Genomic DNA, 27250 nt, shown 5'->3' on the forward strand with positions numbered 1-27250 from the left:
TGGCGATTCCCTTAAACCTCACAGGACTCCAACATCCCAAAAAGTTCCTTTATTCCCCCAAATCCCCCCAAAACCACAACCAACCCCCACACCCAGAGGGGGGCGTGGTCAGCGCGGGTCGGTGGGCGTGGCCTCCTCCGGCGGTGCGCTGGGATTGGACAGTGCCAGGCAGGGCGGGGCCAGGGCGGAGCCGGGTGGGCGTTTCCCATTGACCACCAGGGACAGGGGGGAGGAGACGCGGATGCCCAGGAAGGAGAAGGTCTGGGGGGGCAGAGCGAACCAGTGAGAACCAGTATGCACCAGTATGAACCAGTATGAACCGCAGCGACCCCCAGGCTCACCTGTCCCTGGTGCTGGTGCTGGTGCTGCGTCACCACGGGGTCAGGCACCCCCAGCGCGTCCCCCACTGTCACCCCCCAGGTGGGCGCGGCATTGTACACGGTGACAGCGGCCACGGCCCCGCCCCCGTCCTGCAGCCCCACCGTGCTGGTGACGTCACAGAGGGGCGGGGTCACGGGGGCGGGGCTTCACGCACAGGTCCCTCCCAGTCACCTCCAGCCGAGTCCCACCTGCTCCCAGTATATCCCAGTCCCCTCCCAGTATACACCAGTACCCCAAACTCCCTTTGCACCCATTTTTACCCCTTTTAATTCCCTCCCAGTCCCTCCCAGTGTCCCCAGTACTCACTAGGGCATCCCCCCGGGGGGGGCCAGGCTGAACAGGACCCTCCCCAGCACCACCCGCTGGGGGTTGGGCCCTGGGTGCAGGGCGGGGATGGGGGAGGGGCGCGGCCCCCCCGCCCCCCCCAGCGGGCCCAGGAGGGGGAGGGGCACAGGTCCCGCCAGGCCGCGGCGCCGCTTCCCACGGAGCTTCCCCTGGGGGAGGGCGAAGGGGCGGGGTCAGGGCGGGGCCGGCAGAGGACACACCCACCTGGAGCAGGACTGACCCGCCCAGTTATCTTCCAGTGCCCCCAGTCAGCTCCAGTTCCCTCCCAGTGCCCCCCGGCCGCACCTTGTTGGCCAGCAGGCTGCAGAGGCGGCTCAGGAACTCCAGGAGGTTCCCGTGGCGCTTCTGGGGCTCGTCCCAGCCCGGGGCAAGCTCGGCCGCGCGGCTCAGCCCCTCCAGGGCCGCCTGGAACTGCTCCAGGTACTGCAGCAGCTGCGGGGAGGGCTGGCGTGACGCCGGGCTGGGGGAGGAGTCACCGCCGGCCACGCCCCCGGGCCCCGCCCCCAAATGGCCGCCTCACCGTGGCGCGGTTCAGGTGCAGGTCAGGGTTGGCGGCAGCTGCAGGGTCCACTCGCTCCTGGGAAGGGTCAGCGAGGGGTCAGCGAGGGGTCAGCGAGGGGAGGCCACGGCCAGGACACGCCCACCCCACATCCATGTCCCCCCAGGGCTCAGTGATGTCATCCATTGCCTTATATGGCAAGGCCACGCCCCTAAGCCACACCCACACACTGGGCAACGCCCCCCAGCTCTCCAGCGCCCCCTACTGGCCGAAAGGTCATATATTGCCTTATATGGCTTGGCCACGCCCCCTTTTAATAACTCATTATCATAACTTCACTCTGTGACTAATTCATGCCACCAAGGACCTCCCCAGCCCCACCTCCAGCCCAGGGAGCACCAATAGGGTGTGACTCCACCCCCTGCGGTGCTGGGCAACGCCCCTTCCAGCAGGCCCCGCCCCCTGCGGCCAGGCCCCGCCCCTACCGCCTGTGCGTAGGCTGCGAGTGCGCGCCGGGCGCTGCTGGGGCTCTGCCCACCCGCGAAGAACAGCGACACGTAGGCGTTCCCCAGGACGTCTGCCAAGGGGAGGAGAAAAATACACCTGAGAACCCCCAGTCACACCTGAGATTCCCCAGTCACACCTCTACCCCCCCAGTCACACCTGAGACCCCCCAGTCACACCTGAGACCCTCCAGTCACACCTGAGATCCCCCAGTCACACCTGAGACCCTCCAGTCACACCTGAGACCTGCCCAGTCACACCTGAGGCCCCCCAGTCACACCTGAGACCCTCCAGTCACACCTGAGACCTGCCCAGTCACACCTGTACCCCCCCAGTCACACCTGAGGCCTTCCAAGCCTCTCCCAGCCCCCCACCCGACCCCTCCCCCACCCCCAGGCCAGCAAGGCTCCCCTGACCGCTCGGACTCACACCAGGACTGGCCATCGGTGGGGTCACACCTCACAGCCGCCTCTGCCTGCGCCAGGCTCTCCCGCAGAGCCCCGCCCCCCAGGCCAGGCCCCTCCCCCTGCGGGCCAGGCCCCGCCCCCTGCGCACGCAGGGCCATGGACAGGAGCCGCCGGGCCTCAGGGTCCTCCCCCTGAGGGGACAGGGAGGGGTCAGCCTTGGGGACACCCCGGGGACCCCCAGCCCCAGCAGGGGCTTTGGGAGCAACACCAGGTACCCCAAAAATCCACCCAGAACCCCCCAAAACCTCCCAAAATACTGCCAATGACACCCAAGGTCTATAACCCCACCTTTGATCTGCCAAGAACCCCAAAAATCCCCCCCAGAACCCCCCAGGATATCCCAAACAGTCCCCAATGACCCCCCAAGACCCCAAACCCCACCCAAGATCCCAAACCCCACCCATGACCCACCTGTGACCCCCAAAACTTCCCCATTACCCCCCAATGACACCTCGCCATCATCCTGACCCCCACAGACTCCACCAGAGACCCCCAAAGCCCCCCAAAGCCCCCCAGGACCCCTCCCCAGCCCTACCTGCTGCAGAGCCCCACCGAAGGCATCTCGAGCCCCCCGCAGGTCCCCCCGGCGCCACCTCTGCTCCCCCAGCTGGCGCCAGGCCACGCCCAGGGCGGGGTCGAGCTTCAGGGCGTGGCCCAGCGCCAGCTCCGCCCGCGCCCCGCCCACCTCGGGGGCCACGCCCAGGGCGCGCGCACGGAGCACCAAAGCGCGGCCACGGCCCTCGGGGGACACTGCGGGGACAGGGGCGGGGACAGGGACAATTGTCACCATCGGAGGGGGCGGGGCATGAGGGACCACGCCCAGTCCATCCCAGTCCCTCCCAGTGCCATCCCCCTACCCTGAATCTCCTCCATGAGCTTCAGCGTCTTCTCCATCTCGGCCACCAGGGCATCGCCGGGCTCTTTGGGGTCACGGCTGGGGTCACCGGGAGCGTCCCGCGGGGTCAGCGTGTCCCGAAAGCGGTACAGGTCTGTCACCAGGGCCTGCGGGCAGGGACAGGCAGGCATCCCAAAAATAACCCCGAATTCCCCCGCAAAATAAACCAAAAATCCCCCCAAATATACACCCGAATATTGCCCCCGACAAACACCCCCAAAGCCACCCCTGAACTGATCCCAACCACCCGAAACAAACAGAAAAATTGCCCACAATCTCCTGCTGAAATGGTCCTATTCTCCCTCAAATGAACCCTTTAAATCCCCCCAAAAATGGTCCCTGCCTCTCCACAGGGGTCCTCACCGCCCACAGCCCACCAGGGGGGTCCCAGACCCCAAATTCCCCTCAGGAAACCCCAGCTTCCCCCAGGGAGGGCCGAGCCCCCCTCAGAAGGGTCCAACTCCCTCAGAGACCCCCAAAATCCCCTCGCCATCCCCCACCAGGGGGCCGCCGCCGCTCTCGCACCTCGAGCCGCTGCAGCGCCTCCTCATCTCCCCGCTGCCCTCCTTCGCTCTCCGCCGCCGCCGCCTCCTCCTCGGGCGCCGCCATGGCAGCGCGCGGCCATCCCCACTTCCGGCCCGTACACCCGCCCCTTCCGGCCCGCCGCGCTCCCATTGGCTGCCGCGACACACTCAAAATGGCGGCCACCGCTTCCCCCCAGCGGCACAACGGCAGCAGGTTCGCCCCGCCCCTCCTGGGTGATGCCCCGCCCACTCATGCCCTTTTATGGGATTCCCCGCCCCCGAGCGCTGCGCTGATTGGCCTCTCAGGGAGGCTCCGCCTCTCTCCTTCCCGCCGCTCCTCGGCCACGCCCCCCGCAGCCTCCGCGCTGTTCGAGTCCTCACAGAACACCCCAAACTGCCCCCACAGCTTTATTTAAAAATCCTTTTAAATTAACTTTTTTTAGTTTTCTCCTCACCCAACCCTCCGTAATTTAAATAATTAAACACGATTTATTCCACCGGTCAATGAAATAAAGTCATTAATAACATCCAAAACAGCATTTTAAGGAGAGAAAAAAAAAGCGGAAAAAATTACGGAGTTAAAAGCCCAAAGCCTCACAAAAAACGACAGAAGTTAGGAAAGCGAAAAATAAAAATAGAACTAAAAGGGATAAAAATCGGCGTTTTGGTGGGTCGTTTTGGTAAAAATCGTCTTATCCCGGCAGTGGCAGCGCCTCAGGGGAAGATAGCCGAAAAAGGGGCAAAAAAAAAAAAAAAGCTAAAATCGATTACAAACACTACTTACGAGGAAAACCTCGTCAAAGAAGATTCACGGATTTTCATTTTAATGTATTTTGTGTTTTAGGTGACTTTAAAATGAGGACGGAGAACACGTGGGGGGGCAAACCCGAGGGCGGAACTCTGAGGCAAAAAAATCTTCAAAATAACCAAAAACCTCCAAAAACACATTTTAAAAGATCGAACTACTAATTGAAAACGCGGAAAAAACTCTTTGAAGCCGAAACTTGATTGAAAAATGTAAATTAAAGGGATAAAAAACTGCTTTACAGCGTCGAGATCCTCGGGGCGCTGTTTGCTGAAAGCTGCTCGTCCCTGAGGCGAAAAAATATTCCAAAAACGGTAAAAAAGATTAAAAATTCTACCAAAAGGTTTAAATGAAAGAAAACTACGTTAAATCGGCCGTAAAGTATGTATCGAAATACAGTAAAACAGATTTTAACTGATGTTAAGAGGAGGATGGGGAGACACGTGTGTGGCGGGGAAAATCGTGAGGGAAAATAAGGTAAATAATCTTCACGTTAAGGGAAAAAAAAAGAAATAAAAGAGAAAAAAATGAAAAGGTATGAAGTCGAGGTCCTCCTAAAGCCGTTTCTCGCCGGCGGCTCCGCCTGAGGGAAGAGAAACGGAGTCAGAGCAGGACCGAAGCGGCGCCACCGGAGCCCTCCCGGAGCCCCCCCGGCCCCTCCCGGAGCATCTGTGCGACCCCCCAAAATCCGGCGGAGCCCCGAAGCCTCCTCTGCTCCGCCGGGTGAAGAAGGAGCCTCCGCTGCTCTGCGACACCGCTAAAACCCCGAGCGCCCGCGGCTGGCGGCGACGGGAGGAACGCGGGTCGGGATCGCGATCGCGAGCCATGTCGCGTTAGGAACATTGTCCCCCATCTTCCCCCACAGCCGCCATTTAGCTCCCCGCATACCTCTCCCTCGCGATCCCTTCGCCGGCCCCTCACGGACTGAGCCGCTCCCGCCTTCCCCCGCCAGCCCCCCTCAGCTAAGCCACGCCCCCTCGCGCCCCTATTGGCCAGCGCCTCAACGCCTACCAATCCCGTTGGCCGCTGCGGTTCTGGGCGGTGCCAGACCGTTAAACACACCGTGAAGAGTCCAGTTTATGCAAATGAGAGCTGGGCGTGGCTTATCGTGGGTGATTGACAGGAAGGGTCATACCATAGCCAACCCAACACAGGGGGGCGTGGTTCCAGGTGTGACAGACAAGCTGATTGGTTCCCTCCACATGCGCGGGATCCCAAATTTAATCACATAATCCAGTAATTAAAGAGGCGTGACCAGATGATGGGAGGGTTGGGGTATTTTATTGAGTGGGCGTGGCCATTTTTGGCATGGCCACTTCAGTCCCTCCAGGTCACCTCCACCTCATCCGTCCGGTACCTGTGTGCAGCCAGAGGCCAAAGGTCAGAGGTCAAGCGGCCCCCACCTTGCCCCACCCACATGGCCATGTCCCCTGACCTCTGCGTGATCCCTGATTGGCTGAGCTCCGTCACCTGCCCAACCCTCAGCATCTCCCACCCGGCCTGGGCGATCATGGCTCCGTTGTCTATGCAGTACCTGGGGCCAAAAATCATCAGTCAAAGGTCACAAGTGTCCCCACAGGTGTGTCCCACGTGCCCCCAGGTGCTCCCCAGCCTCACCTGTCGTCCGTGGGGCACAGCTCGGCGCCCCGGGCCCTGCACATCGTCTGCAGCATCTCCTGGAGCCGGTGGTTACCTGGGCAGACAGGTGTGGTGGGCGTGGCTGTGGCGTGGCTGAGCACCTGGCTCCTCCCCTGCCCCATAAATGGATGTCCCACATGTTTTTATAGGCAGCTGGACCCCACCCATTTGTCCCTGCCCCTCCCTGTACGGCCACACCCCTTCCAGGTGTGACCATATTGCTTGGTGTGGCTTCCTCCCCTGTAATATTGGCTCCCACCGCCCAAAATTGGGGTCCCACCACCCAAAATTCGGGTCCCACCGCCCAAAATTGGGGTCCCACTGCCCAAAATTTGGCTCCCACCACCCAAAATTGGGGTCCCAACAGGTCCCCACCCCCCCAGGTGAGACCCCGCCCACTCACAGGCCACACCCCCCACGAGCAGCAGGTGCCTCGCCCGGGTCAGTGCCAGCGCCCGCTCGGTCACCTCGGCCAGCATCGCGAACGCTGTCTCCTGCGCCGAATCCCAAAAAAGTCCCAAAATCCTGTGAAACCTCACGTTTTACCCAAAAGCCCCCTTGTGGCTCCCAAAACCACATTCTGAGACCCAAAATTATCCCAAAATTATCATTAATACGCCACAAGCCCCTCAGAACACCTTTAATAAAATCCCCAGCTCCCTCAAACTCCCCTAATTACCCCAAAACTGCATTAAAATACCCCAAATTCTGTTTAATTACCCCCGAAATCCCCTTAAACCCTCCCCAAAACGTCTGTAATACCCACAAAATCCCATGAGCGGCCCAAAATGAGTCCCCATACTCCCCAATATCCTCCCCCCAACCCATTTAATGATGCTCCAAACCACAATTAATCCCCTCAAACCCCAATCAACCCTGGAAATCCATTTTTTTGGCCACTCCACCTGCAGGGAGAAGCACAAGTCCTCTGGAGTTGCCTCCCCTGACTCCAGCAATTTGGGGGCCACTGCCTGGGGAAGGACAAAAAGGGGGTTATGAGGTCCCCCAGCTTGTCTTGGGGTCCCTTCTGGATTTTTTGGACGCCCCAGGTGGATTTTGGGACACCCCCTGCAGCCACCTTTGACCTGGCTGGGTAGATCTGATGCTCCAAACACCCAGGTGTGTTCCCATGGACTCTGGGGACATTCCTGGGAAATGTGGGGTCTCCCCACAGAATTTTTGGAATTTCAAGGACCCACCCCATAGATTTCAGGACCCCCCCGGGATTTTGGGGTACCTGGAGGTGCGACAGCAGCCCCGAGAAGGACACGTCGAGTCCCTTGACCACATAGGGCAGCGGAATCAGCCGGCGGCCCCTGGGGTCCCATGAAGGAATTTTGAGGAGGTTAGGGAATTTTGGGACTCCTGAGAGGTTCCCGACGGGTTTCGGGGATCCAGAGAGGTTTTAGGTCACTTTTGGGGGGTTCTGGGGTCACCTCTTGGCCAGCTGCTCCACGTTGTAGCCGGGGCTGGGGGCGTTGGGGATCTGTGGGGAAAGGGGAGGGGTCAGGGTGGGTGCGGCCGGGTGGGCGTGGCCCGGATGGGGCGTGGCTCACCTGGAGCAGCCGGGCCAATCGGTCGATGCAGTTCCCGACGGCCACGTCCAGCGTCTCGCCCATGATCCGGTACCGGCGCCGGGAGTACGCGATCACCTGCGGGAACCGGCGGGGTCACGTGACGCCGGGTGATGTCACGGTGCGTTATCACGGCAATATCGTGAGATATTGTGCGATATCGTGCGATATCACCACCCCTTATCACCCTTTTGGTGTGTTATCACGGCGATATCGTGCGATATCATGCGATATCGTGCGATAACAGGTGATATCACTCACCACCACCACCCCTTATCACCCCTTTGGTGTGTTATCACGGCGATATTGTGCGATATCGTGCGATATCGTGCGATATCAGGTGATATCCCTCACCACCACCCCTCATCACCCCTCTCCCTGTCCCCCCCAGCACGGTATCCCCCAACACCAGCCGTTTCCTCACTCTCCCCTCACGACACCGTGCGACACGTCGCGTGCTCTCGCCACACCTGCGTGTTGCCGCCGCTGACGTAGAGCACGAGCGGGTCGGGCGCCGCGCCCAGCAGCCGCCCCATCTCGATGTGTCCCACGCAGTGGTTGACAGCCAGCAAAGGTCGCTCCCACAGCTGGGACAGCGTCCGTGCCACGGCCGCCACCACGGCCAGCGGGGACCCCATCCCCGGGCCTGACAAAAACGGGGCTGTGACACCAAAAACCACCCCCCGGGAGCAGGGGGGATTGTCCAAAACCCCACCCAGGACACCCCAAAACCACAGGAACCCTAAACCCTCCCCGAGGTCCCCCCAGAGCCATCCCAGGACCCCCCGACCACACCCAGGGGGTTTCCAGGGATCTTTGGGGGCGATTTGAGGGGTCTCTGGGGGCTCCATGGGGGTTTTGGGGTGTCTGTGGGGGTATTCTGTGAACCTGTGGGAGTGTTTGGAGTGTCTGTGATGCCCATGGGGGGTTTTGGGAGTCCTGTGGGTTCTATGAGATCTCTGGGGAGCTTATGGGGGTCCATGGGGGTGACATGCAGGGGTTTATGGAGGATCTATAGAGTTCACTGGGGACTTTGGGGAGTCTGTGGGGATCTGTGGGGTCTGTAGTGGTTCTGTGGGGGCGGTAGGGGTTCTGTGGGGTCTGTGGGGATCTGTGGGGTCTGTAGGGGTTCTGTGGGATCTGTAGGGGGTCCACGGGGGGCTTTAGGAGGCTCTTTGGAGATCTACGGGAAATCTCTCGGGGTCCACGGAGGATTTCGGGGTCCCGGGGATTATTTGGTGTGGGTTTGGGGTGTTTGGGGGTTTTTCGGGGTGGTTTTCGGCCTCACCTTTAGTGAAGGCGACCCCGTCGAGGTCGCGGGGCTCGACCCCCGCCTCGCGCAGCGCGGCGCGGACCAGGCCCAGCAGCACCGCCCGGTGGTGCCGCCCGGTGGGGCCGGGGGCGAACCCTGAGGGGGTGAAGCACCGGAGAGCGGTCAGCGACGATCGGACACCGCGGGGGGGCACCGGGGGCGGGGGGGGAGGTGGAAAATGACGTCACCCTGTCCCGGCGGCGTTACGTAGGTGGCGCGGCGGTTGCTGAGGATGGCGCCGTCCCGCACCACCCCCGCGCCCACCTTGTTGGCGGAGCCCTCCAGGCCCAGCACGGTCGGCATGACGTCACGCGGGGCTCCCCGGTGTCCCTCAGTGACGTCACGCCCGCGGCCGCTTCGCCTCCTCCCGCTCCCGGCGCTGCTCCCGCCGCTCCGCCACGTCACTTCCGCTCCTCCTCCTCCTCCTGAGGAGTTTTTCCGCTTCCGGCCACGCCCCCCCGCTCCATCCCTGCCCTCACGGTTCCCGCGCGCGCGGAGCCGCTCGCGCCCGCTGCCCCCCCCCGCCTCGGCGCGGCCGCTGATTGGTCCCGCGCGCCGCCAGCGCGGCCGCTGATTGGTTCCCCGCGGGCTGAGGTACGGCGGGCGCTGATTGGCGGGGATGGAGCGGCGGACGGGCGGGTTTAACCGGGAGAGCGGCGGGATGCGGGTTTAACCGGGAGAGCGGGTTTAGCCGGGAGAGCGGCGGGCGCTGAATGGCTGCTGCGATTGGGGGCTGTCGGGGGAGGAGGAGAACGGGCGGGGTTAAGGGGAAGGCATCGGGCGCTGATCGTGCCCGGTTCGGGCCCCGCGGGAGCTGACTGTTCCCGGTTCCAGCCCCGGTTCCGATCCCGGTTGTCCCGGTTCGGGCCCAGCGCTCGCACGTGGCGGCGGCGGGCGGTCATTGGCTGCCGCGGCGTGCGGGAGGCGCGCTCTGATTGGCTGAGCCGCGGCGGGCGGGCGGGTCTAAGGCTCTGGCGCGCTCTGATTGGCCGCGGCGCTCGCGCTGACGGTGACCTCGCTCCCCGGTGCAGCGGCGGAGGGGGCGTGTCCGGCGGGCGGTGGGCGGGGCCTGCGCGATGCCGAAGCGCGGGAAGAAGAAGGAGGACAACGGCAGCGGAGACGAGGCCGGTGAGTGACCAGTGCGGGGCGGTGTAACACCCTGTAGCCCAGTAGAACCCAGTACGAGCTTGCACAACCCAGTATAACCCAGTAGAAAGCACTTTAACCTTGTAAAACCCAGTACAACCCGGTACAACCCCGTATAGCCTCGTATAACCCAGTATCACCCAGTCCATGCCAAGCAGCCCCTCCCAGTTCCTCCACAGCCTCGTCCAGCCCCCTCCCAGTGCTCCCAGTACCTCCCAGTACCCCCTCCCAGTGCTCCCAGTCCCCCCCAGCCCCCTCCCAGTGCTCCCAGTACCTCCCAGCCCCCTCCCAGTGCTCCCAGTACCTCCCAGTGCTCCCAGTACTTCCCAGTACCCCCTCCCCTGCAGGGCCCGGCCCTGCCAAGGCGGCCAAGGCGGCGCCAGCCCCATCCTACGAGGACCCGCCCACCCGCGAGACCACCCCCGAGGGGCGCCGCTGGAACCTCAAGGTGACGTCGTGGAACGTGGACGGGCTGCGGGCCTGGGTGCGCAAGGGCGGGGCCAAGGTGAGTGTGGGCGGGGCCAAGGTGAGAGTGGGAGGGGCTTGAGGGGTGGGAGGAGCCAACCGCCGGTTCTGGGGGGGACTGGGATGGGGCCCCATGAACTTTTGGGAGGGTCCCTCATTCGTTTTGGGGGGTTCCCAGCATAATTTCAGTGCCCCATAGTGTAATTTAGTCCAATCTGGGGATTCCGAGTAGAATTCTGGGATTCTCAGTGTGATTTTGGGCCCCTGCAGTGGGTAGAGGAGGAGGCTCCGGACGTGCTGTGCCTGCAGGAGACCAAGTGTGGGGTTTCCACTGTGCCCCCCGAAATCCGGGCGCTGCCGGGGCTCCCGCATCAGTTCTGGGCCAGTGCTGAGGGCCGGCCGGGCTACAGCGGAGTGGGGCTGCTGGCCAAGACCGAGCCACTCAACGTCACCTACGGCATCGGTGAGAGCCCCAGATCATCCCAAACCCACCCCAAATCCATCGACCCGCAACCTCCCTGAAATCCCCCTGAAATCCCCCTGAAATTCACCCTTAAATGCACCCAAATCCACACAAAAATCTTAAAATCACCCTGAACCCATCAACCCAAAATCACCCTGAAATCTGCTCTGAAGTGCACCCAAACCCACCTAAAAATCTGCCCCAAAATAGCCTCAAATGCAACCCCTAAATCCTCTCCAAAATCAGTACCAATATCCACCCAAAATCAACCCCCAAACCATCCCGGAACCACCCTGAATTCCACCCTTAAATCAAGCTGAAATTCAGCCCAAAAGCATTTCAAAATCTCCCCTCAAAATCACACCCCACATCCACCCTCAAATTACCTCCAAATTCTACCCCAAAACCAGCCCCAAATATACCCTGAAATCCCAGTCTCCTTTCAGTCCTCCCCCAGTTGGCCCTGCATCATTCCCAGTTGACTCCCAGTCCCTCCCAGTTCCCTCCCTGTCCACTCGTAGTTGCTCCCAGTTTCCCTCAATCCCTTCCCAGTTCCCCCAGTCCCTCCCAATTGCTTCTAATTCCTCCCAGTCCCCCTTAATCTCCTCCCAGTTCCCCCCAGTCCCTCCCAATCCTCTTCCAATCCCTTCCAGTCACCCTCACTCCCCTTCCAGTCATTCTCACTCCCTCCCTCCCAGACTGAAGTTCCCTCAATCCCATCCCAGCTCCTTCCAATCCCTCCCAATCTCCTCCCAGTTCCCCCCAGTCCCTCCCAATCCTCTTCCAATCCCTTTCAGTCGCCATCAATCCCCTCCCTGTTGCCCCCAGTTTGCCCCAGCCCCCTCCCCAGACCTCCCAGTCACTCCCAGTCCCCCGCAGGTGACCCCGAGCACGACGCCGACGGCCGCGTGATCACGGCCGAGTTCCCGTCCCTCTTCGTGGTCTCCGCCTACGTCCCCAACGCCGGGCGGGGCCTGGTGCGCCTGGAGCCGCGGCTGCGCTTCGACACCGCCTTCCTGGCCTTCCTGCAGCGCCTGGACGCCCAGAAACCCGTGCTGCTCTGCGGCGACCTCAACGTGGCGCACGCCGAGATCGACCTGTGCCACCCCCGCGCCAACCGCTCCAACCCCGGCTTCACCCCGCAGGAGCGCGAGGGCTTCACGCGCCTGCTGGGCGCCGGCTTCGTCGACTCCTTCCGCCACCTGTACCCCGAGGCGCGCGGCGCCTTCACCTTCTGGACGTACCTGGGCGGGGCGCGGGCGCGCAACGTGGGCTGGCGGCTCGACTACGCCGTGCTGTCCCGGCGGCTGCTGGGCTCGCTGTGCGACAGCAAGATCCGCAGCACCGTGGCCGGCAGCGACCACTGCCCCATCACCGCCCTGCTCGCCGTGTAGGGCTGGGATGGGCCACAACTGTCTCAGAATCGGCCCAGAATTGGCTTGAGTTTGTTCAAAATGACTCAGAGTCGGGTGTTGGTGATGTCATCGAGCCAAGGTGGCCTCACCCACCTTGACTCGACCAGAAATTGACCCAAAACAGCCCGAAATTGGCTCAAAATAGCCCAAAATATACTGGAAACCACCCAAATTCAGCTTTTGATGACATCATCAAGCCCAAGATGACATCTCTGTGTTGGTTTTACCCCAAATCCCTCCTAAATGGCCCAAATTTGGGCTTCTCAGGTGCTGCTGTCATTGCTCAGACACAAAACTCCCCCAAACAGCCCCAAATCAGTTCCCACCGTTCCCCCACCCCGTAGGCCCTGCCCTCTCATGCCCCTCCCACAGCCCCACCCCCTCAGGGACCGCCCCTCCCCCATTATATTTTAATAAAGGTGAACTTTGGGGGGAAATCTGTTGATATAGGGTTTATTTACATACAAGGCCCCCTTCGGTGGGCTTGGCCATTAAATAAATAAGGCTGTACAGGGGGTGGGGCTTATGTACAAGTGGGCGGGGCCCAAGGCATGCGGGAGGGGGTGGGGCCATGCTGGGGGAAAGGGGCGGGGCCAGAAGTGGCTGAATTGTCCAATAACGAACAGGGTGTGGCCACATGACATCATCACGACCGAGTTGCTGTCCTGTGACGTGGTCACGCCCACAGGCGTGTCCCGCAGTAGGGGGTGTGTCCGTGTGGGCGTGGCGTGTCCAGGTGCACGTTTCCCAGGTGGGTGGGCGTGGTCAGGCGCGCGGGGGGAGGGGCTGGCTGACCCGCACGCAGCCCCAATAGGCTGCACGCAGCAGACACGCCCCTGCCCCCGCCCCCAGCACCGCCCACGCTGCCGGCACCCACCGCGCCCGGCGCCAGAGCCACCATGTCCCGGCCTGGAAGGGGCACAGCCGAGTGGTCAGTGCTGCTGGCCACGACCCCCACCAAGCCCTGGTCAGCTCCAAGTGTGCTCCTTGAAGCCCCGCCCACTTTAATCCCCACCCACTTGTGCCACACTCACTAGGCAACAGACTCCAAACCACACCCCTTTAAGCCCCACCTCCCTCCTCGAAACCACACCCCTCAGACGCTCCGCCCCTTTAGGCCACACCCCTCACTAAAGCCTCGCCCCTCTTCCCACCTCACTCAGTCCCCCAGCTGCTCCCCTTTCATGCCCCACCCACTTTAGCCACGCCTACTTAATCCCACCACTTTAGGCCACTCCCCCTTCGAATCACACCACACCCCCTGCACACCTGAGCCCCTCCCTCTTCCCCCAGGCCCCCCCAGGCCCCACGCTCACCGCCAGCCCGGCCGCCGCCCCGCCCATCAGCAGCGCCCCCAGCAGGCAGCACAGGCAGCGCCGACGTGGGAACCGCCGGCCAATAGCAGACCTGGGCATCCCACAGAGGCGTGGTCACCCCCAGAATGACCACAGCCATCCAGGGCAGGGGCGTGGTCACGATAGCCACGCCCCAAAAGGGGAAGGGCCTCACTTACACCTTGCGGCAGTGGGGGCAGCGGGCCAGGGAGCGGTCAGGGAGCTCCGCCCACTGTGGGGGGAAAGGGGTGGAGTCACAAAGGGGGTGTGGCAACAGTGGAGAGACCAGGGTGGGTGGGGCCAGGAAGGGGTGTGGCTCACCAGGAAAGGGCCGCCGCAGTGGGCGCAGGCCACGCGCACTCCCCCGGGGGGTGGGTCAGGACTGGGGGCCCCCGTCTGCACCGGGCCCAGGTTGATGATCCTCTTACTGGGGGAAAGTGGGGTATACTGGGAGAGGGGTAGGGCAGGTGGGGAGCCCCGGGGGACCCCCTGTGCTCCCATTTTGGCCCAGGAAACCCCCAAAGTGACCCCCAGTTCTCCCAGTATGGCCCAGCGACCCTGTCAGCACTCCCAGTATGGCCCAGTGACCTCTCCCATTGCTCCCAGTATGGCCCAATGAACCCTCCAGTGCTCCCAGTGCTCCCAGTATGGCCCAGTGATCTCCCCCAGTGCTCCCAGTATGGCCCAATGAACCCTCCAGTGCTCCCAGTATGACCCAGTGATCTCCCCCAGTGCTCCCGGTATGGCCCAGTGACCCCCTGAAGTGATGATCAGTGCTCCCAGTATGGCCCAGTGACCTCTCCTGGTTCCTCCCAAAGCTCTGGAACGCCATCCCAGTTCCCAACTCAATCTCAGTCCCCCCCACCCCTCCCAGTCCCCTCCCAGTCCCCTCCCAGTCACTCCCAGCCCCCTCCCAGCCCCTCCAGCACACCCTCCCGGCTCTCCCGGTCCTCCCAGTCTGACCAGTATGGACGTGGGCAGGCGATGCGCTGGGCCGAGGCCCTGCACACCAGCAGGCAGTTGCAGGGGCACCGCACGTATTTCTTCCCGCCGGGGGCCGTACGGATTGGCTGCCGCCGCAAAGGGGGCGGGACCTCAGGGGACACGCCCTCAAACCCCGCCCATCCCAGGCGGCCCCTCCAAAGCCACGCCCCTTCCCTCTCCCTTCGAGCCCCTCTGAGCCCACCCTCAGCCCGCACCCCCTTCAGACCCCACAGGTCCTTAAGCCCCACCCCTCCACACCCTCCGCCCCGCCCCATCCCGCTCAGACCACACCCCTTTAGGCGTTCCCTCCCTCAAGCCCCGCCCACTGTGATCCCACCCGATTAAAACCACGCCCCCTACACACCCTCTTTCCCAAGCCCCTCCCCGTTCTGGCCCCGCCCAACCAAGCCCCGCCCCTCACCGTGGCCTCGCCACACCCCCCGCACTTCACCACGTGCTGGTGCGTCTTGCCCTCGACGCTGATTGGCCGCTGGCACACGCGGCACGTGACCGCAGGAGGCCCCGCCCCCACAGCATCGGGGCTGCCCAATGGCGAGTAAGGGGGCGGGGCCTCGCCGGGACCCGCCCCCCCGCCTCCTGCCAATGGGGAACGCCGCGTCAGTGACTAAGCGGAGCCCAAATAAGCCACGCCCCTCCCACCTGAACGCGCCAAGCCACGCCCCCTCCTGTTTTCCCGCCTCGCCAGACCCCGCCCCCTGGTTAAACCACTCCCCTCCCGGGAGACCCCTCCCCGTCTCACCGGCGGCCGCGGTCCCGCCCGGCCCCGGCACCGCCTCGGGCGGCAGGAGCGGCGATCTCTCCCCGTCCGCCATGACAGCGGCCACGCCACGCCCCTCGCCGCCCGATTGGCCCGCTGGGGTCACGTGAGGGAGGCTCGCTGCCACCTCCCCCTCCCGTGCGCCGCCATTGGCTTTCCGCAGTCACGTGACGCCCCGGCGCCGTTGCCGGGAGACCCGTTCGCCGCTCCTTGCGCTCCCATTGGTCCGCTCGGTGAACGTGACCCTCGCCCCGCGGCGTTGCCAGGCAACGCCAGCACCGCTTTCCGGGTTCTTCCTCGCGCTCCCATTGGTCCTCCTGGCCCCACGTGGCCTCCCCGCCTCATCCGGCGTTGCCAGGCAACGCGCGCGCCGCTTTTCCGGGTCCCTCCTCGCTCTCCTATTGGCCTGCGCTCCCCTCACGTGATTTCCTCCAGCCCTCCGTGGTTTCCCGGCAACGCTACGCTACTCCCCTCCCTCCCCGCCCTCCCATTGGCCAGCTCCACCGCACGCCGCGCGCTGATTGGTCGCTTCTCCTGTCCATTCCGCCGCCCGGCTGGGGGCGGTTTCCATGGCGACGGCGGGGGCGCGGTCGGGCGAGCTCAGCTCCTGATTGGGCGGAGGGAGGGGGGCGCGACCGTGCGCGCTGACGTCACGCGGCGCGCCCCTTCATAGCGGCGGGGGCGGCGGCTGCGGCGCAGTCGCGGCCCCGATGGACGTGAGGTGAGTTGGGGTCTCCGGGGGGATGCTCCGGGGCAGTTTTTGGGATGGGAAGGCACTGCGGGGGAGGGTCATCCAATGGGATCGCGGCCTGAGGGTCTTTCGCCGTCGCTGCGGCCAATCAGCCACGGGGGGCGTGGCCTAGGGCTTGGAGACCCCCCCCAATGTAATTGATGGGGAGGGGAGAGGCAGGGATGGGGAGAGGGCGAGAGGGGAGCTTTGGGGGTTTTTGTTGTATTTTTTGGGGGGGATTTGGGGGCGGGGCGTCGCCCGCCCCGTCCCAAGTCCGTCTGGCCCCGGGCCCGGGCCGCGGCGGCCCTGGGGCGAGAGTCAAGGTCGGGGATGGGGGGGGAGAGTGGAGCCTGGGGGCTTTTGGGGAGCACGGACGGTCGTTTCGGGGGTCTCGGAGGGCTGTCGAGGGGTCCCGGGGGGCTTCTTGGGGTCATTCAGTGGGTTCTGGGGGTCCTGGGTCTTCCCACCTGTCATCCAGTGGGTCCTGGGGATCCCTGGGGCTCCTTTTGGGGGTTCCGGGGGTCCCTCTGGGGGTCCTTGGCGTCATTCAGCAGGTCCGGGGTGCCCCTGTCTGTCACTCAGCGGGCCCTGGGGTCCCCTCTGGGAATCCTGGGTGTCCCCAGCTGTCACCCAATGCGTCCTGGGTGCCCCTGTGGGTCCTTCTGAGGGTCCTGGGGGTCATCCCGTGTCTGCTGGGGATGCCAAAGGCTCCCTTCACATGTCCCCTCTTCTTCCCACCCTAACCTGCGCCCCTGGGACCCCACTGGGGCCATCCTGACGCCATCCTGATGCCATCCTGGTCCGTCCCGGTGCCGCCGTGTCCCCCCCAGCTACGAGGCGTGCGCAGAGGCGGCGGCATGGCTGCGGGCTCGGCTGCGGGAGCCCCCCAGGGTGGCCCTGGTCTGTGGCTCCGGCCTGGGGGCGCTGGCCCAGGAGCTCTCGGACCCCCAGACCTTCAACTACGCTGACATTCCCCACTTCCCCCGCAGCACCGGTACTGGGAGCACCGCGAGGGGGAATTTCGGGCGGTTTTGTGGGGTTTGGGGTGGTTTGTGGCAGTTCAGGGGTGGGTTTGGGGTGGGTTTGTGGTGGTTGTGGGGTGTCTGGAATGGTTTTGGGGGATTTTGGGGGGTTCCAGGGGGGTTTTGGGGCTCAGGAGGATATGGTGACCCCTGGACGTGTTCCCAGTGCAGGGCCACGCCGGGCGATTGGTGGTCGGCCGCCTTGGCTCTGCCCCCTGCGCCGTCCTGCAGGGCCGGTTCCACCTGTATGAGGGCTACAGCCCCGCCCAGGTGAGCCACACCCACACCTCGCGCCTAAGCCACGCCCCTTTCCCCAGGCCCTCCCTGCAGGCCTGGCCCCTTAGCCCCGCCCCTGACCCTTTAGCCACACCCACGACCCCTTAACCAACCCCTCTGGTGACCACGCCCACAGGTGGTGGTCCCTGGCCAGACTCCACACACACCTGAGCCCCTCCCTGTCCCTTAGCCACTCCCCTGACCACGCCCTTGTCACGCCCTTGTCACGCCCTGACCGCTCCCTGACCACGCCCACAGGTGGTGGTCCCTGTCCGGGCTCTGGCCCTGGCCGGAGTCCACACCCTGGTGCTGACCAATGCTGCGGGGTCCTTGCGGCCACACCTCGGCCCTGGTCACCTGCTGGTCATCCGCGACCACATCGACCTGCCAGGCCTGGCCGGACGCTCGCCCCTCGTGGGGCCCAATGATGAGAGGTGGGCAGGGCCCGGTGGGGCAGGGCTGGGGCACAGTCTGGGGGTGCTTTGGGCAGGGTTTGGGGACAGAAAGGGGATTTTGGGGTGAAAAGGGGGATTTAGGGTGTAAAAAGTGCAGATTCGGGGGAAAAAGGGGAGCTTTTGGGGGGAAATGGGGGATTTTTGGGGTGAAAAGGGGGATTTAGGGTGTAAAAAGTGCAGATTCGGGGGAAATAGGGGAGCTTTTGGGGGGAAATGGGGGATTTTGGGGGGACAAAGGGGGATTTGTGGGGCAGAAAGGGCCGATTTTGGGGCGAGAAGGGGCAAGTGTTGTGGGAATCAGTCCCGTTCCCAACGTGCTGCGGGGCTGGCAGGTTCGGGCCGCGCTTCCCGGCCATGACGGACGCCTACGACCCCGGGCTGCGGCGCCTGGCCCTCGCCCTGGCCCCCCAGGAGCTGCGGGCCAGCCCCGGGATCTACGTGGGCGTGGGGGGGCCCAGCTACGAGACCCCCGCCGAGTGCCGTCTGCTGCGGCTGCTCGGGGCTGATGCCGTGGGTGAGGAGAGGGGCCCGGGAGGGTGGGGAAAGGGTCACAAATCAGCCCCAAAAGAAATCCCAAAAAAAACCCTGAAAGAGCAGCGAAACAGCTTTTAAAGTGGGGAAACAGCCCCAAACCCATTCCCCAAGAAGCCCCTGAAACAGCAGCAAAACAGCCCAAAAGGTAGCAGGACAGCCCCAAGCCAGCCTTGAATCACCTCAAAAGAGCTCTAAATCAGCTCCAAAACTGTCCAAATCCATCCTCAAAACAGCCTCAGGTCACCCTGAAACAACCCCAGGGAAGCCCAAACCCAGACCTCCCAAAGCCCCAACCCAGCCCCAGATAACCCCAAATAACCCCAAAAAACCCCAAATAACCCCAAACACCCAAAGCCTCCCGAGTCTGTTGCCAGCAGGTCCCAGGGGCGTGTCCAGGTGTGTTCTGGGCGTGTCCCCAGGCACGTCCCCACCCTCGCTGTCCCCCCCAGGAATGAGCACGGTGTCGGAGGCGTCGGCCGCGCGTCACCTGGGGCTGCGCGTCCTGGGGCTGTCCCTCATCACCAACTCGGCCCCTGGGGACGATGACGATGACAGCGATGACGTCACGGCAGGAGGGGAGGGGCCAGGGTCACACCTGGCCACATCCACCGGGCACGAGGAGGTGCTGGCGGCCGCCCAGGAAGGGGCGCGGCACCTGCGGGCGCTGCTGGTGGCTCTGGCCCCCAAACTGGACGAACCTGGACGCGGCCGGACACGCCCAGATGCGCCATGACGTCACGGGGATGACGTCACCGGGGTGACGTCATACCCTGGCCACTCGTGAAAATGGTTCCGTGTTGTCCCCTCGTGGTGGGGCAGTGCCTTGATCCCATGGAAATCCCATGGAAATCCCATGGAAATCCCATGGAAATCCCGTGTCATTCCCGTGTTGTCCCTGTATTTGACCTCTCTGGATTTTGCCTTAATTCCGTGGAAGTCCCATGGAAATCCCGTGTAATTCCATGTAAATCCTGTGTGTTTATTCTGTGTCATCCCCGTGTTATTCATCCCCAAATCCCGTCTTGGATTTTGCCGTAATTCCATGTTGTTCCTGTGTTGTCCTGGCCTCTGTCCCCCCTTCATTTTGCCTTAATTCTGTGGAAATTCTGTCTTTATCCCGTGTCATTCCCGTGTTATCCGTCCCTGGCTCCTGTCTGGGATTTGCCCTAATTCCGTGGAAATCACGTGTAATTTATTCCGTGCCGTTCCCTGCCATCCCTGCCTTTCTCCCTCCTGATTTTGCCAGAATTCCGTGGAAATTCCGTGGAAATCCTGTTTGTTCCATGGACATTGCGTGGAATTCCTGTGTTTTTCCCATGTGTTTTTCCGTGTTGTTCCGGTGTCATCCATGTCTTTGTCCCCACTCGATTTTGCCTTAATTTTGTGTAACTAATTCAGTGGAATTAATTAATTCCCATGTGATTAATTAACTCCATGCAATTAATTCAGTGTCCCTCCTGTGTGTGTCCCCCCCAGGGCATTAATTAGCAGTGAACTCTCAGGCAAGGGAGGCAGTTAATTGATCCCACTGACTAATTATTGGGTAATTAAGCCCCTTCATTAATCATTCCAGGTTCATTAACCCCCATCATTAATTGTTCGAGGTTAATTAGCCTCATGCTGTTACTTACTCCAGGCTATTTAGCCCCATTGATTTATCATTGCAGGTTAACTATTCCTTAATTGTTCCTGGCAAATTAGCACCATTGCTTAATTACTCCAAGTTCATTAGTGCTGTTGTTTGTGGTTAATTAAGTGCTGCAATTGGATATGTAAGGCTATATAGCCCCGCAATTAATTAATCAGTGTTAATTAACCAATAATGATCAATTATCCTAGGCTGCATAATTATTCAGATCTTATCATCCCCGATCTGATAATCAAAGCTTCATTATCCCCCCGATTAATTAATTCAGAGCTAATAATTGCCAGTATTCAATTAATCAACACTAATCACACCTGCAATTAATTACGAGAGGCTAATTAATTATCCTCATAAAGGCTGCTGCTTTCAGGGGCTTCATTCACCCCAGGGGCTTAATTAATCAATGACTGGAGGCTAATTAACCAATTCTCGGTTTGACTACTCAGTTCTGCTTTGCGCTGTTAATTAATTAAGTAGTTTATTCTTTCCTTAACGAATTATTCCAGCTCATTCACATTCCAGGCAGCCCCTCCCCCCGTGCAGTGCGGTTAATTAATTAATGAATGACTGAATTCATTAATGAAGGGAGGGGTCGCGGCCTTAATTAACGGTTAATGAGTGAGAGAAAAGTTGATTAAAAGTTTGTTGAAGTGGAAAAAATGTTGATTAAAAGTTGGTTAAAAGTTAAATAAGAGTTGATTAAAGTTAATTAAAAGTCGAATTAAGTTAATTAAAAGTGGGCTGAAGTTAATTGGAGTGAATGAAAGTCAGAGCGGCGGGGGGAGGGGCAGGGAGGGGGAGGGGCTGGGACGGGGCCCCCTCGGGGCTATTTTGGGGCCGCGCCCCTCCCCCACCCCGTGGGAACCGGGCGGGGGGGGGGGGGGGGGCCCCGGGGTGGGGTGGGGGAGGGGCCCGGGGTGGGGGAGGGGCCGCTCTCAGAGGGCACCTGAAGGTGGCCACAGGTTCCGACCCCGAGGTGGCCACGGGGGGGTGGGGGAGGGGCGGGGGGAGGCGGGGGAGGGGCGTGGGGGGTGTCAGGGGAATTGGGGAGGGGTCGTGACCTCTGACCTCGCCCCTCGCCCCACCCCCGAAATTCAGGGTCATGGAGCTGCACGAGGCCGCCCCTCCCCCCCCGGAGGTCAAGGTGAGGATTGGGGGAGGGGAGGCAGGACACCCCCACCCCTCCCCCCGCCGCCCCCTCCCTCCCCCGCTGTTTCCCGGGAATTTTAGGCTAAAGAAGGGATTTTTTGGGGAAAAAACCAGGGCGTGGTCACGTGTGGGAGGGGAGGGAGGGGAGGGCGGAGGAGCGCGATCGGGATTTGGGGGCAAACCGCGGGAAATTGGGGAAAATCGGGAATATTTGTGGTCGGGCAAGGGCGGGGAATGGGGAAATGTGGAGGGAAAGGAGCAGAATTCGGGGATTTGGGGCTGGAATTTGGGGATTTGGGGCCGGAATTCGGGGATTTGGGGCTGGAATTTGGGGATTTGAGGGCTTAGTGGCAGGGATTAAGGCAGATTTGGGGAGGAAAGCAGGATTTGGGTGGAAAAAGTGGAAAATTTGGGGCAGAATTTCGTGAATGAAAGGGAATTTGGGGGAAGAAAGGGGAAATTTGGATGGAAAAATTAGGTAATTGATGGTAAAAAATCGGGGGTTGGGGGAAAAGGGGGATTTGGTGTGGAATGTGGTGATTTGGGGACACAAGTTTGGGGACAGATGGTAATTTCTGGTGGGGAAAAAAGCTGTTTTGGAGGGAAAAGCTGGGATTTGGGGCAGGATTGGGGAGATTTGGGGGTGGAAGTTCAGGGATAAAGGGGAGGTTTTGTGAGGAAAATAAGGGATTGTGGGGAAAGGGGGAATTTGGGTCAGAGCCGGGAATTACAGGGTAAGAAGTTGGTATGTGGAGCCAAACTGCGGAGTTTCAGGGAGCATAGTCAATTTTGTGCCCAAACAAGGAATTTTGGGGCGGGAATTGGGCTAAACGGGTAAAATTGGGTCAGAGCTGGGAAGGACAGGGTTAAATCCCGGGAGCTGGGGCAGAGCAGGGAATTTTCAGTCAAAATTTGGGGACTTGGGGACACAAATTCGGATTTTGAGGACGAAGGATCAATTTCTGTGGCTTGGGGGTGTGAAAATGGTGGATTTTTGGTGAAAGCAAGGAATTTTGAGGGTAAAACTGAGGATTTGGGGTGAAAATTAGGAAATCTGTGGTAAAAATGAGGAATTTTGGGAGAGAAATGAGGATTTGGGGGAAAAATGAGGAATTCGGGGTCAAGAGAGGGAATTTAGGGGAGGAAGCAGCAAATTTTGGTTGAAAACGAGTGGCGTTGGTGGGGAAAACGGGCAAATTGGGGTGAAAATGAGTCATTTCTGATCGATTTTGGGTTATTCGTGAGCCAAACCCCCCATTTTTGTGACCAACTCACTCTGAGCAATTTTTGGAGACGCAAATCCCGATGTTTTGGAGCTGGAATCCCAATTTCGCGGCGACTTTTCTTCTTCCCAGCGCCTTCTGGAGACGCCCTTCGGGGTGGTCCACGCGTGGATTTTGGGGTCCCCCCGGCCCGGCCGCCCCGCCCTGGTGACCTTCCCGGACGTGGGGCACACGCGTGAGTCCCCTGCCCCCCGAGACCCCCCGTGTGACCCCTCGCAGCCCTGGCTGACCGCCCCCCTGCCCCCCAGACCTGACCTGCTTTTCGGAGCTTTTCGGGCACGAGGAGATGCTGGAGATCACTCGCAGCTTCCACCTGGTGCACCTGGAGCCGCCCGGCATGGAGGAGGGGGCGCCGCCCTACCCCCCCGGGTAACGCCCCCTGCCCCCGAAAACAGCCCCTCCCCCCAAATCCCCCTATTTCCGCATTCCTTTAACCCCTGAGTGACCAGCGAGTGACCCCCTGACCCCCGCAGGTACCAGTACCCCTCCCTGGAGCAGCTGGCTGAGGCTCTGCCGGGGGTCCTGCAAGGCCTGGGGTGAGTGGGGGAGGGTCGGGGGGTGGGGGAGGGGCCAGGCCTCGGCCCCGTGACCTTTGACCTCTCTTCCTCCCCCCCGCAGCATCCGCAGCATCGTCGGGGTGGGGGTGGGGGCAGGAGCCTTCGTGCTGGCCAAGTTCGGGGTGAGCGGCCGGGGACGGGGTGGGGGCATGAGGGGCTGGGGGCAGCTGGGGGCAGCTGGGGGCACTGGGGAATGGGGGTGCATTGGGAGGGTCCGCGGTGGCTGGGGGGCAGGGGTGGGGCTCGGGGGCTTTTCGGGGTGGATTGCGGGTGTAGGGTGTCCACGGGGGGGTCTTGGGGGCAATTAGGGGGTGCAGTGGGGGGGCTTTGTGTGCGCTGGGGGCTGCTGGGGGGATTTTGGGGCACTGGGGAGAGGTCTGGGTGGCACTGGGGGGTTTGGGTGCGGATCGGGGGGCAGTTGGGTGGGTCTGGAGGTCAGTGTGGGGAGTTGGGGGGCACCCCAGAGGTCACTTTGGGGCTTTGGGGACTCTGGGGGTCCCATGGGGCTGTGGGGGGGGTCTAGGAGCTGCTTTGTTGGCCCGTGGGTCACTCGGGGGGTCCCCCCAGCTGCTGCACCCCGAGGTCGTGGAGGGGCTGGTGCTGCTCAACCTGGACCCACGCGCCAAGGGCTGGATGGACTGGGCGGCCAGCAAGGTGGGCGTGTCCCGGGGCGTGTCCTGGGGGTGTGGTCACTCGGCAGGGTGGGGGAAAGGAAAAGGGGGGCCTGGGAGTCCTGTCGGGGGCCTTGAGGGGCGCCCTACATGTGTCTGGGTGACCCCATGGGGGTGATTTGGTGTACTGAAATGGGTCTGGGAAGGGTCCTTAGCAGGGTCCTGGTGCTTTTAGGAGATTTTGGGGAGACTTTGTGGCCCTCTGGAGACATGGGGGTCTCCCCTCTCAGGGTGGGTTTTGTGGGTCTTTGGGGTTTTTTTGGAGGGGGTGACTCACAAAGCCAACCCCCTAGCTCTCAGGGCTGAGGATGTCGACGAATGAAATGATCATGAGCCACCTCTTCACCCAGGTGGGTTGGGCTGCGGGGCCAGGTGGGGGTCCAGGGAGAGGCTGGGGGGTGTGGGGATCAATTAGGGGTTGGGGGGATCAGTTTGGGTGTTTCTATTGTTGATTAGTGGGTCTGGGGGCGTTTGTGGCTGTCTTGGGGGTTTGGGAGGGTCCTGGGGGCTTTGTGGGAGTTTGGAGGATGCTGGTGGTCACTGGTAGAGCTGGAGGTCACTGGGAGGCCAGAGGGAGGTCATTGGTTGGTCAGTGGGGGGTTACTGGACATTACTGGGCGGTCACTGGGTGGTCACGGAGGGGGGTCACTGAGTCACTGGACATGAGTGGGTGGGTGTTCACTGGGTAGTCCCTGGGGGGGTCGGTGGGGTTTACTGGACATGACTGGGGGTTACTGGACACTACTGGTGGTCACTGGGAGGGCACTGGGGGTTACTGGACGTTACTGGGTGGTCACTGGGAGGGCACTGGGGGTTACTGGACGTTACTGGGTGGTCACTGGGAGGGCACTGGGGCATCCTCAGGATGAGCTGGCGGCTGCCCCTCCTCCTGTCCGGCGGCTCCGGGAGCACCTGGCAGCCTCACCCAACGCCGCCCTGCTGTGGGCGATGTACACCAGGTGAGGGCGTGGCCGACGGGCGTGGCCTTGGGGGGTGCGGGGCGGAGGGGTGTGGTCCATGGGCGTGGCCTAAAGCTGCCAGAGCCTGGGTCGGGGGGGTTCTTCCGCACCGCCCTCAGTGGAAGGTGGTGTTGGTTTCTGCGGGAGTGGCTGTGGGTGTGTGGGAGGGGGCGTGGCTGCAGGGAGGGGCGTGGCTGCAGGGAGGGGGCGTGGCTGCAGGGAGGGGCGTGGCTGCAGGGAGGGGCGTGGCTACAGGCACGGGTTGTGTCACCGTGGTGTGGCTGCAGGGAGGGGCGTGGCTACAGGCACGGGTTGTGTCACCGTGGTGTGGCCAAGGGGGAGGGAAGGAGGGGTTGAAGGTATGGGCGTGTCCTGGGGAGAGGCGGGGTCACCGAGGGGTATGGCCATTGTGGTGTGGCTAAAGCAATGTCCCTCCCCCTGTCCTCCCCAGCCGTGGTGACCTGGGCTTGGAGCGGAGCGGTGCCGGGAGCTTGAGGTGAGTGACCAGTGAGCCCCGAGACCACTGTCCGTGCAGTGACCAGTGATCACTGAGTGATCCCTTGACCCCTGAGTGACCTGTCACTGACCCCAAAGTGAACAATGACCCCTGTGTGACCCCTTGACCCTTCTGTCAGCTGCCCGGTCCTGCTGGTGGTCGGCGACAACTCTCCCCATGAGGATGCAGTGGTGAGTGGAGGAGGGGCATTGTGTGAGGGGGGCGTGGTCATTCGGGGTGTGGTTACTTGACCCCACCCTGACCCCCCGCGGGCCTCTCCCCCAAGGTGGAGTGCAACGCAAAACTGGACCCAACGCAAACATCCTTCCTGAAGGTGACGTTTGACCCCCTCAGTGACCACCGAGTGACCACTGAGTGACCACTCGATCATGACTTGATAACCTGTCTTGCAGATGGCTGATGGTGGTGGGCAGCCTCAGATTGCCCAGGTAACTGGTCAGAGGTCATGGGAGGGGTCAGCGGGTGGGTGGGAGCGGTCAGCCAGTGGTCAGTGCTGACCACACCACTCCCTCCAGCCCGGCCGGCTGACCGAGGCCATCAAGTACTTCCTGCAGGGCATGGGCTACAGTGAGTGACCAGTATGCATGAGGGGCTCGTGGATATGCATGACGGGAGCCTGAATATGCATGAATTCGAGGAGCCTGTGGGGCGGGGCGCGGCTCGGGTAGCGCTGCGGCTGCGGCTTGGGCGCAGGAGGTGGCATTGGAGTAAGGGGGTGTGGTTAACAGAAAGGGGTGTGGCTTAATGTGAAAGGGGGTGTGTTTTGCTGGGGAAGGGGTGCCTCTTACCGGGAAAGGTGTGTGGTTTGGAGAAAGGTGTGCATTCGGGGGGGGAGGGATATGATTTAATAAAAAGGGGTGTAGATTGGGGGTGCAGAGGCGTGGCTTACGGACAGTGGGCGTGTCCCCGCAGTGGCAGCCTCCGTCATGACGCGCCTGTCGCGCTCCCGCACCGGGTCGGTCACCGTGGGAGAGGGCGAGCGCGGCCGCAGCCGGACTCTGAGCCGCGGCAGCACCGGGGCAGGGGCCTCTCCTCTCGCCAACCCCTGAGGGCCCACCTCTGTCCCCTAAATATCCACTGGGAGCTCTCTGGGACCCCTCCAAACCCTCGGGGGCCCCCCAGAAATCCCCCGGGGAACCACCTCGAACCTTCTGGCGCCCTGTGTATAACCCCTGGACAACCCCCAGGACTCCACTGGACCCTCCCGATGTTCCCCATCATACCCTGGGATGTGCCTGTGATCCCCCAAAATCACTAGGACGCCCTGGATCTGCTGGGAACCCTCCCCCTGTGGCCCCTGTGACACCCCTAAATTGTCTAGGGTACACTTCCCTCATTGTTCTTGGACCTCCAGCTCCCACTGTGACTCCCATGGGACTCCCCACATCCATCCCCCACCTCCCTGAGAAACCTGTGGGTGCCTCACGGGCACCCCCATTAGCAATAAACGGTCAAAGCATTGACAGAACCGCTTCCAGTGTGTGTCCAGTGCCTGCAGTGGGAGGAAACTGGGAGCACTGGGAAGGAAGTGTGAATATTGGAAGGCACACTGTGAGGGGATGGGGACCAGGGGGGAAAACTGGGATCTCTGGGTGTGATACTGTTGCTGAAAAGGTGAAGAAAAGAACTTGAAGCCATCCCAATGCAGCAGGACATTTTAGAAACCTGAAGGACACCACCCAGGCCCCCTGGGACCCCCCAGGACCACTCCAGGCCAGCCAGAGCCTGGGCTCCTGGCAGCTTTACTCTTGGAGGAATCCTGTAGTGTTTGCAGTTTTAGGAGACAGATTCCCATTTTTGGCCCTGAGGTTGCTTCCAGAGGGATACCTGGGCACATCTGGTCCAGGTGAGCTGCTGGTTGAGCGGGGCCAGTGGGGGCATCCCTAGTGTCCCTCCAGGAAGGGTGTTTGGAGCATGTATCAG

The 27250-nt window shown here is 61.9% G+C and overlaps 6 protein-coding genes, 1 long non-coding RNA gene and 1 other non-coding gene across 11 annotated transcripts; 3 read left to right on the forward strand and 5 right to left on the reverse strand.

Moving 5' to 3' along the window:
• Positions 1-34: 34 nt before the first annotated feature.
• On the reverse strand, positions 35-3775 carry TTC5 (tetratricopeptide repeat domain 5). Its single transcript, XM_085044399.1, has 10 exons — positions 3617-3775; positions 3054-3198; positions 2732-2946; positions 2159-2327; positions 1711-1802; positions 1247-1303; positions 1012-1158; positions 688-875; positions 342-486; positions 35-261 (listed from the first exon to the last, which is right to left on the reverse strand). Exons 1-10 carry the CDS (start codon positions 3764-3766, stop codon positions 109-111), a joined length of 1461 nt encoding a protein of 486 aa, XP_084900525.1. The 5' UTR covers positions 3767-3775; the 3' UTR covers positions 35-108.
• Positions 3776-4084: 309 nt separating this feature from the next.
• LOC146423707 (uncharacterized) lies at positions 4085-5411 on the reverse strand. Its single transcript, XR_014847347.1, has 2 exons — positions 5309-5411; positions 4085-5003 (listed from the first exon to the last, which is right to left on the reverse strand). It is a non-coding gene; the product is annotated as an uncharacterized LOC146423707 (long non-coding RNA).
• On the reverse strand, positions 5088-5227 carry LOC146423708 (small nucleolar RNA SNORA79). Its single transcript, XR_014847364.1, has one exon. It is a non-coding gene; the product is annotated as a small nucleolar RNA SNORA79 (small nucleolar RNA).
• A 271-nt stretch (positions 5412-5682) lies between the features above and the next one.
• Positions 5683-9388, reverse strand: OSGEP (O-sialoglycoprotein endopeptidase). Its single transcript, XM_085044562.1, has 11 exons — positions 9133-9388; positions 8921-9040; positions 8103-8278; positions 7615-7710; positions 7495-7544; positions 7296-7374; positions 6964-7029; positions 6462-6552; positions 6038-6113; positions 5856-5954; positions 5683-5777 (listed from the first exon to the last, which is right to left on the reverse strand). Exons 1-11 carry the CDS (start codon positions 9245-9247, stop codon positions 5738-5740), a joined length of 1008 nt encoding a protein of 335 aa, XP_084900688.1. The 5' UTR covers positions 9248-9388; the 3' UTR covers positions 5683-5737.
• A 10-nt stretch (positions 9389-9398) lies between these two features.
• APEX1 (apurinic/apyrimidinic endodeoxyribonuclease 1) lies at positions 9399-12870 on the forward strand. The gene is made up of 5 exons (XM_085044568.1): positions 9399-9538; positions 9976-10072; positions 10438-10595; positions 10826-11018; positions 11898-12870. Exons 2-5 carry the CDS (start codon positions 10021-10023, stop codon positions 12410-12412), a joined length of 918 nt encoding a protein of 305 aa, XP_084900694.1. The 5' UTR covers positions 9399-9538; positions 9976-10020; the 3' UTR covers positions 12413-12870.
• On the reverse strand, positions 12871-15681 carry PIP4P1 (phosphatidylinositol-4,5-bisphosphate 4-phosphatase 1). The gene is made up of 7 exons (XM_085044569.1): positions 15512-15681; positions 15173-15348; positions 14731-14837; positions 14089-14194; positions 13947-13999; positions 13750-13840; positions 12871-13342 (listed from the first exon to the last, which is right to left on the reverse strand). The coding sequence occupies exons 1-7, from the start codon at positions 15582-15584 to the stop codon at positions 13199-13201; spliced, it is 750 nt and encodes a 249-aa protein (XP_084900695.1). The 5' UTR covers positions 15585-15681; the 3' UTR covers positions 12871-13198.
• A 413-nt stretch (positions 15682-16094) lies between these two features.
• Positions 16095-20927, forward strand: PNP (purine nucleoside phosphorylase). The gene is made up of 6 exons (XM_085044567.1): positions 16095-16250; positions 17090-17253; positions 17448-17551; positions 17816-17991; positions 18345-18526; positions 18996-20927. The coding sequence occupies exons 1-6, from the start codon at positions 16240-16242 to the stop codon at positions 19277-19279; spliced, it is 921 nt and encodes a 306-aa protein (XP_084900693.1). The 5' UTR covers positions 16095-16239; the 3' UTR covers positions 19280-20927.
• A 157-nt stretch (positions 20928-21084) lies between these two features.
• On the forward strand, positions 21085-26795 carry LOC146423713 (protein NDRG2-like). Of its 4 annotated transcripts, none has more exons than XM_085044563.1 (15): positions 21085-21167; positions 21290-21335; positions 22696-22798; positions 22872-22992; positions 23097-23159; positions 23242-23302; positions 23748-23834; positions 24145-24201; positions 24716-24810; positions 25262-25306; positions 25446-25497; positions 25593-25640; positions 25720-25755; positions 25843-25894; positions 26240-26795. In XM_085044563.1, exons 2-15 carry the CDS (start codon positions 21294-21296, stop codon positions 26374-26376), a joined length of 999 nt encoding a protein of 332 aa, XP_084900689.1. In that variant the 5' UTR covers positions 21085-21167; positions 21290-21293; the 3' UTR covers positions 26377-26795. The 4 variants fall into 4 exon arrangements, with proteins under 4 accessions (XP_084900689.1, XP_084900692.1, XP_084900691.1 ...); XM_085044565.1 differs by having other exon boundaries at positions 21088-21143; XM_085044564.1 differs by having other exon boundaries at positions 21097-21153.
• Positions 26796-27250: the final 455 nt, after the last annotated feature.

The sequence above is a fragment of the Lichenostomus cassidix genome, unplaced genomic scaffold (genome assembly GCF_008360975.1).
Source record: "Lichenostomus cassidix isolate B80296 unplaced genomic scaffold, HeHo_3.0 HiC_scaffold_36, whole genome shotgun sequence".
Classification (NCBI taxonomy): Eukaryota; Metazoa; Chordata; class Aves; order Passeriformes; family Meliphagidae; genus Lichenostomus; species Lichenostomus cassidix.

Bases quoted from the DNA above. Each gene is read 5' to 3' on its own strand.
- LOC146423713 (XM_085044563.1), top strand. From the start codon at position 21,294: ATGGAGCTGCACGAGGCCGCCCCTCCCCCCCCGGAGGTCAAG. The intron at 23,303-23,747 runs GTGAGCGGCCGG...GGGTCCCCCCAG, and splicing joins TCGTGCTGGCCAAGTTCGGG to CTGCTGCACCCCGAGGTCGT. The intron at 25,641-25,719 runs GTGACGTTTGAC...CCTGTCTTGCAG, and splicing joins CGCAAACATCCTTCCTGAAG to ATGGCTGATGGTGGTGGGCA.
- PNP (XM_085044567.1), top strand. The intron at 17,254-17,447 runs GTACTGGGAGCA...ACGTGTTCCCAG, and splicing joins CCACTTCCCCCGCAGCACCG to TGCAGGGCCACGCCGGGCGA. The intron at 17,992-18,344 runs GTGGGCAGGGCC...CGGGGCTGGCAG, and splicing joins GTGGGGCCCAATGATGAGAG to GTTCGGGCCGCGCTTCCCGG.
- PIP4P1 (XM_085044569.1), bottom strand. From the start codon at position 15,584: ATGGCGGACGGGGAGAGATCGCCGCTCCTGCCGCCCGAGGCGGTGCCG. The intron at 15,349-15,511 runs GTGAGACGGGGA...CCCCATTGGCAG, and splicing joins GGGCGGGACCGCGGCCGCCG to GAGGCGGGGGGGCGGGTCCC. The intron at 14,000-14,088 runs GTGAGCCACACC...TTCCCCCCACAG, and splicing joins ACTGCGGCGGCCCTTTCCTG to TGGGCGGAGCTCCCTGACCG.
- OSGEP (XM_085044562.1), bottom strand. From the start codon at position 9,247: ATGCCGACCGTGCTGGGCCTGGAGGGCTCCGCCAACAAGGTGGGCGCG. The intron at 7,545-7,614 runs GTGAGCCACGCC...CTTTCCCCACAG, and splicing joins GATTGGCCCGGCTGCTCCAG to ATCCCCAACGCCCCCAGCCC. The intron at 6,553-6,963 runs GTGGAGTGGCCA...GATTCGGCGCAG, and splicing joins ACTTGTGCTTCTCCCTGCAG to GAGACAGCGTTCGCGATGCT.
- APEX1 (XM_085044568.1), top strand. From the start codon at position 10,021: ATGCCGAAGCGCGGGAAGAAGAAGGAGGACAACGGCAGCGGAGACGAG. The intron at 10,073-10,437 runs GTGAGTGACCAG...CCTCCCCTGCAG, and splicing joins CGGCAGCGGAGACGAGGCCG to GGCCCGGCCCTGCCAAGGCG. The intron at 10,596-10,825 runs GTGAGTGTGGGC...GGGCCCCTGCAG, and splicing joins TGCGCAAGGGCGGGGCCAAG to TGGGTAGAGGAGGAGGCTCC.
- TTC5 (XM_085044399.1), bottom strand. From the start codon at position 3,766: ATGGGAGCGCGGCGGGCCGGAAGGGGCGGGTGTACGGGCCGGAAGTGG. The intron at 3,199-3,616 runs GTGCGAGAGCGG...CCCTGCCCGCAG, and splicing joins AGGCGCTGCAGCGGCTCGAG to GCCCTGGTGACAGACCTGTA. The intron at 1,159-1,246 runs GTGAGGCGGCCA...CCCTCCCCGCAG, and splicing joins TGCACCTGAACCGCGCCACG to CTGCTGCAGTACCTGGAGCA.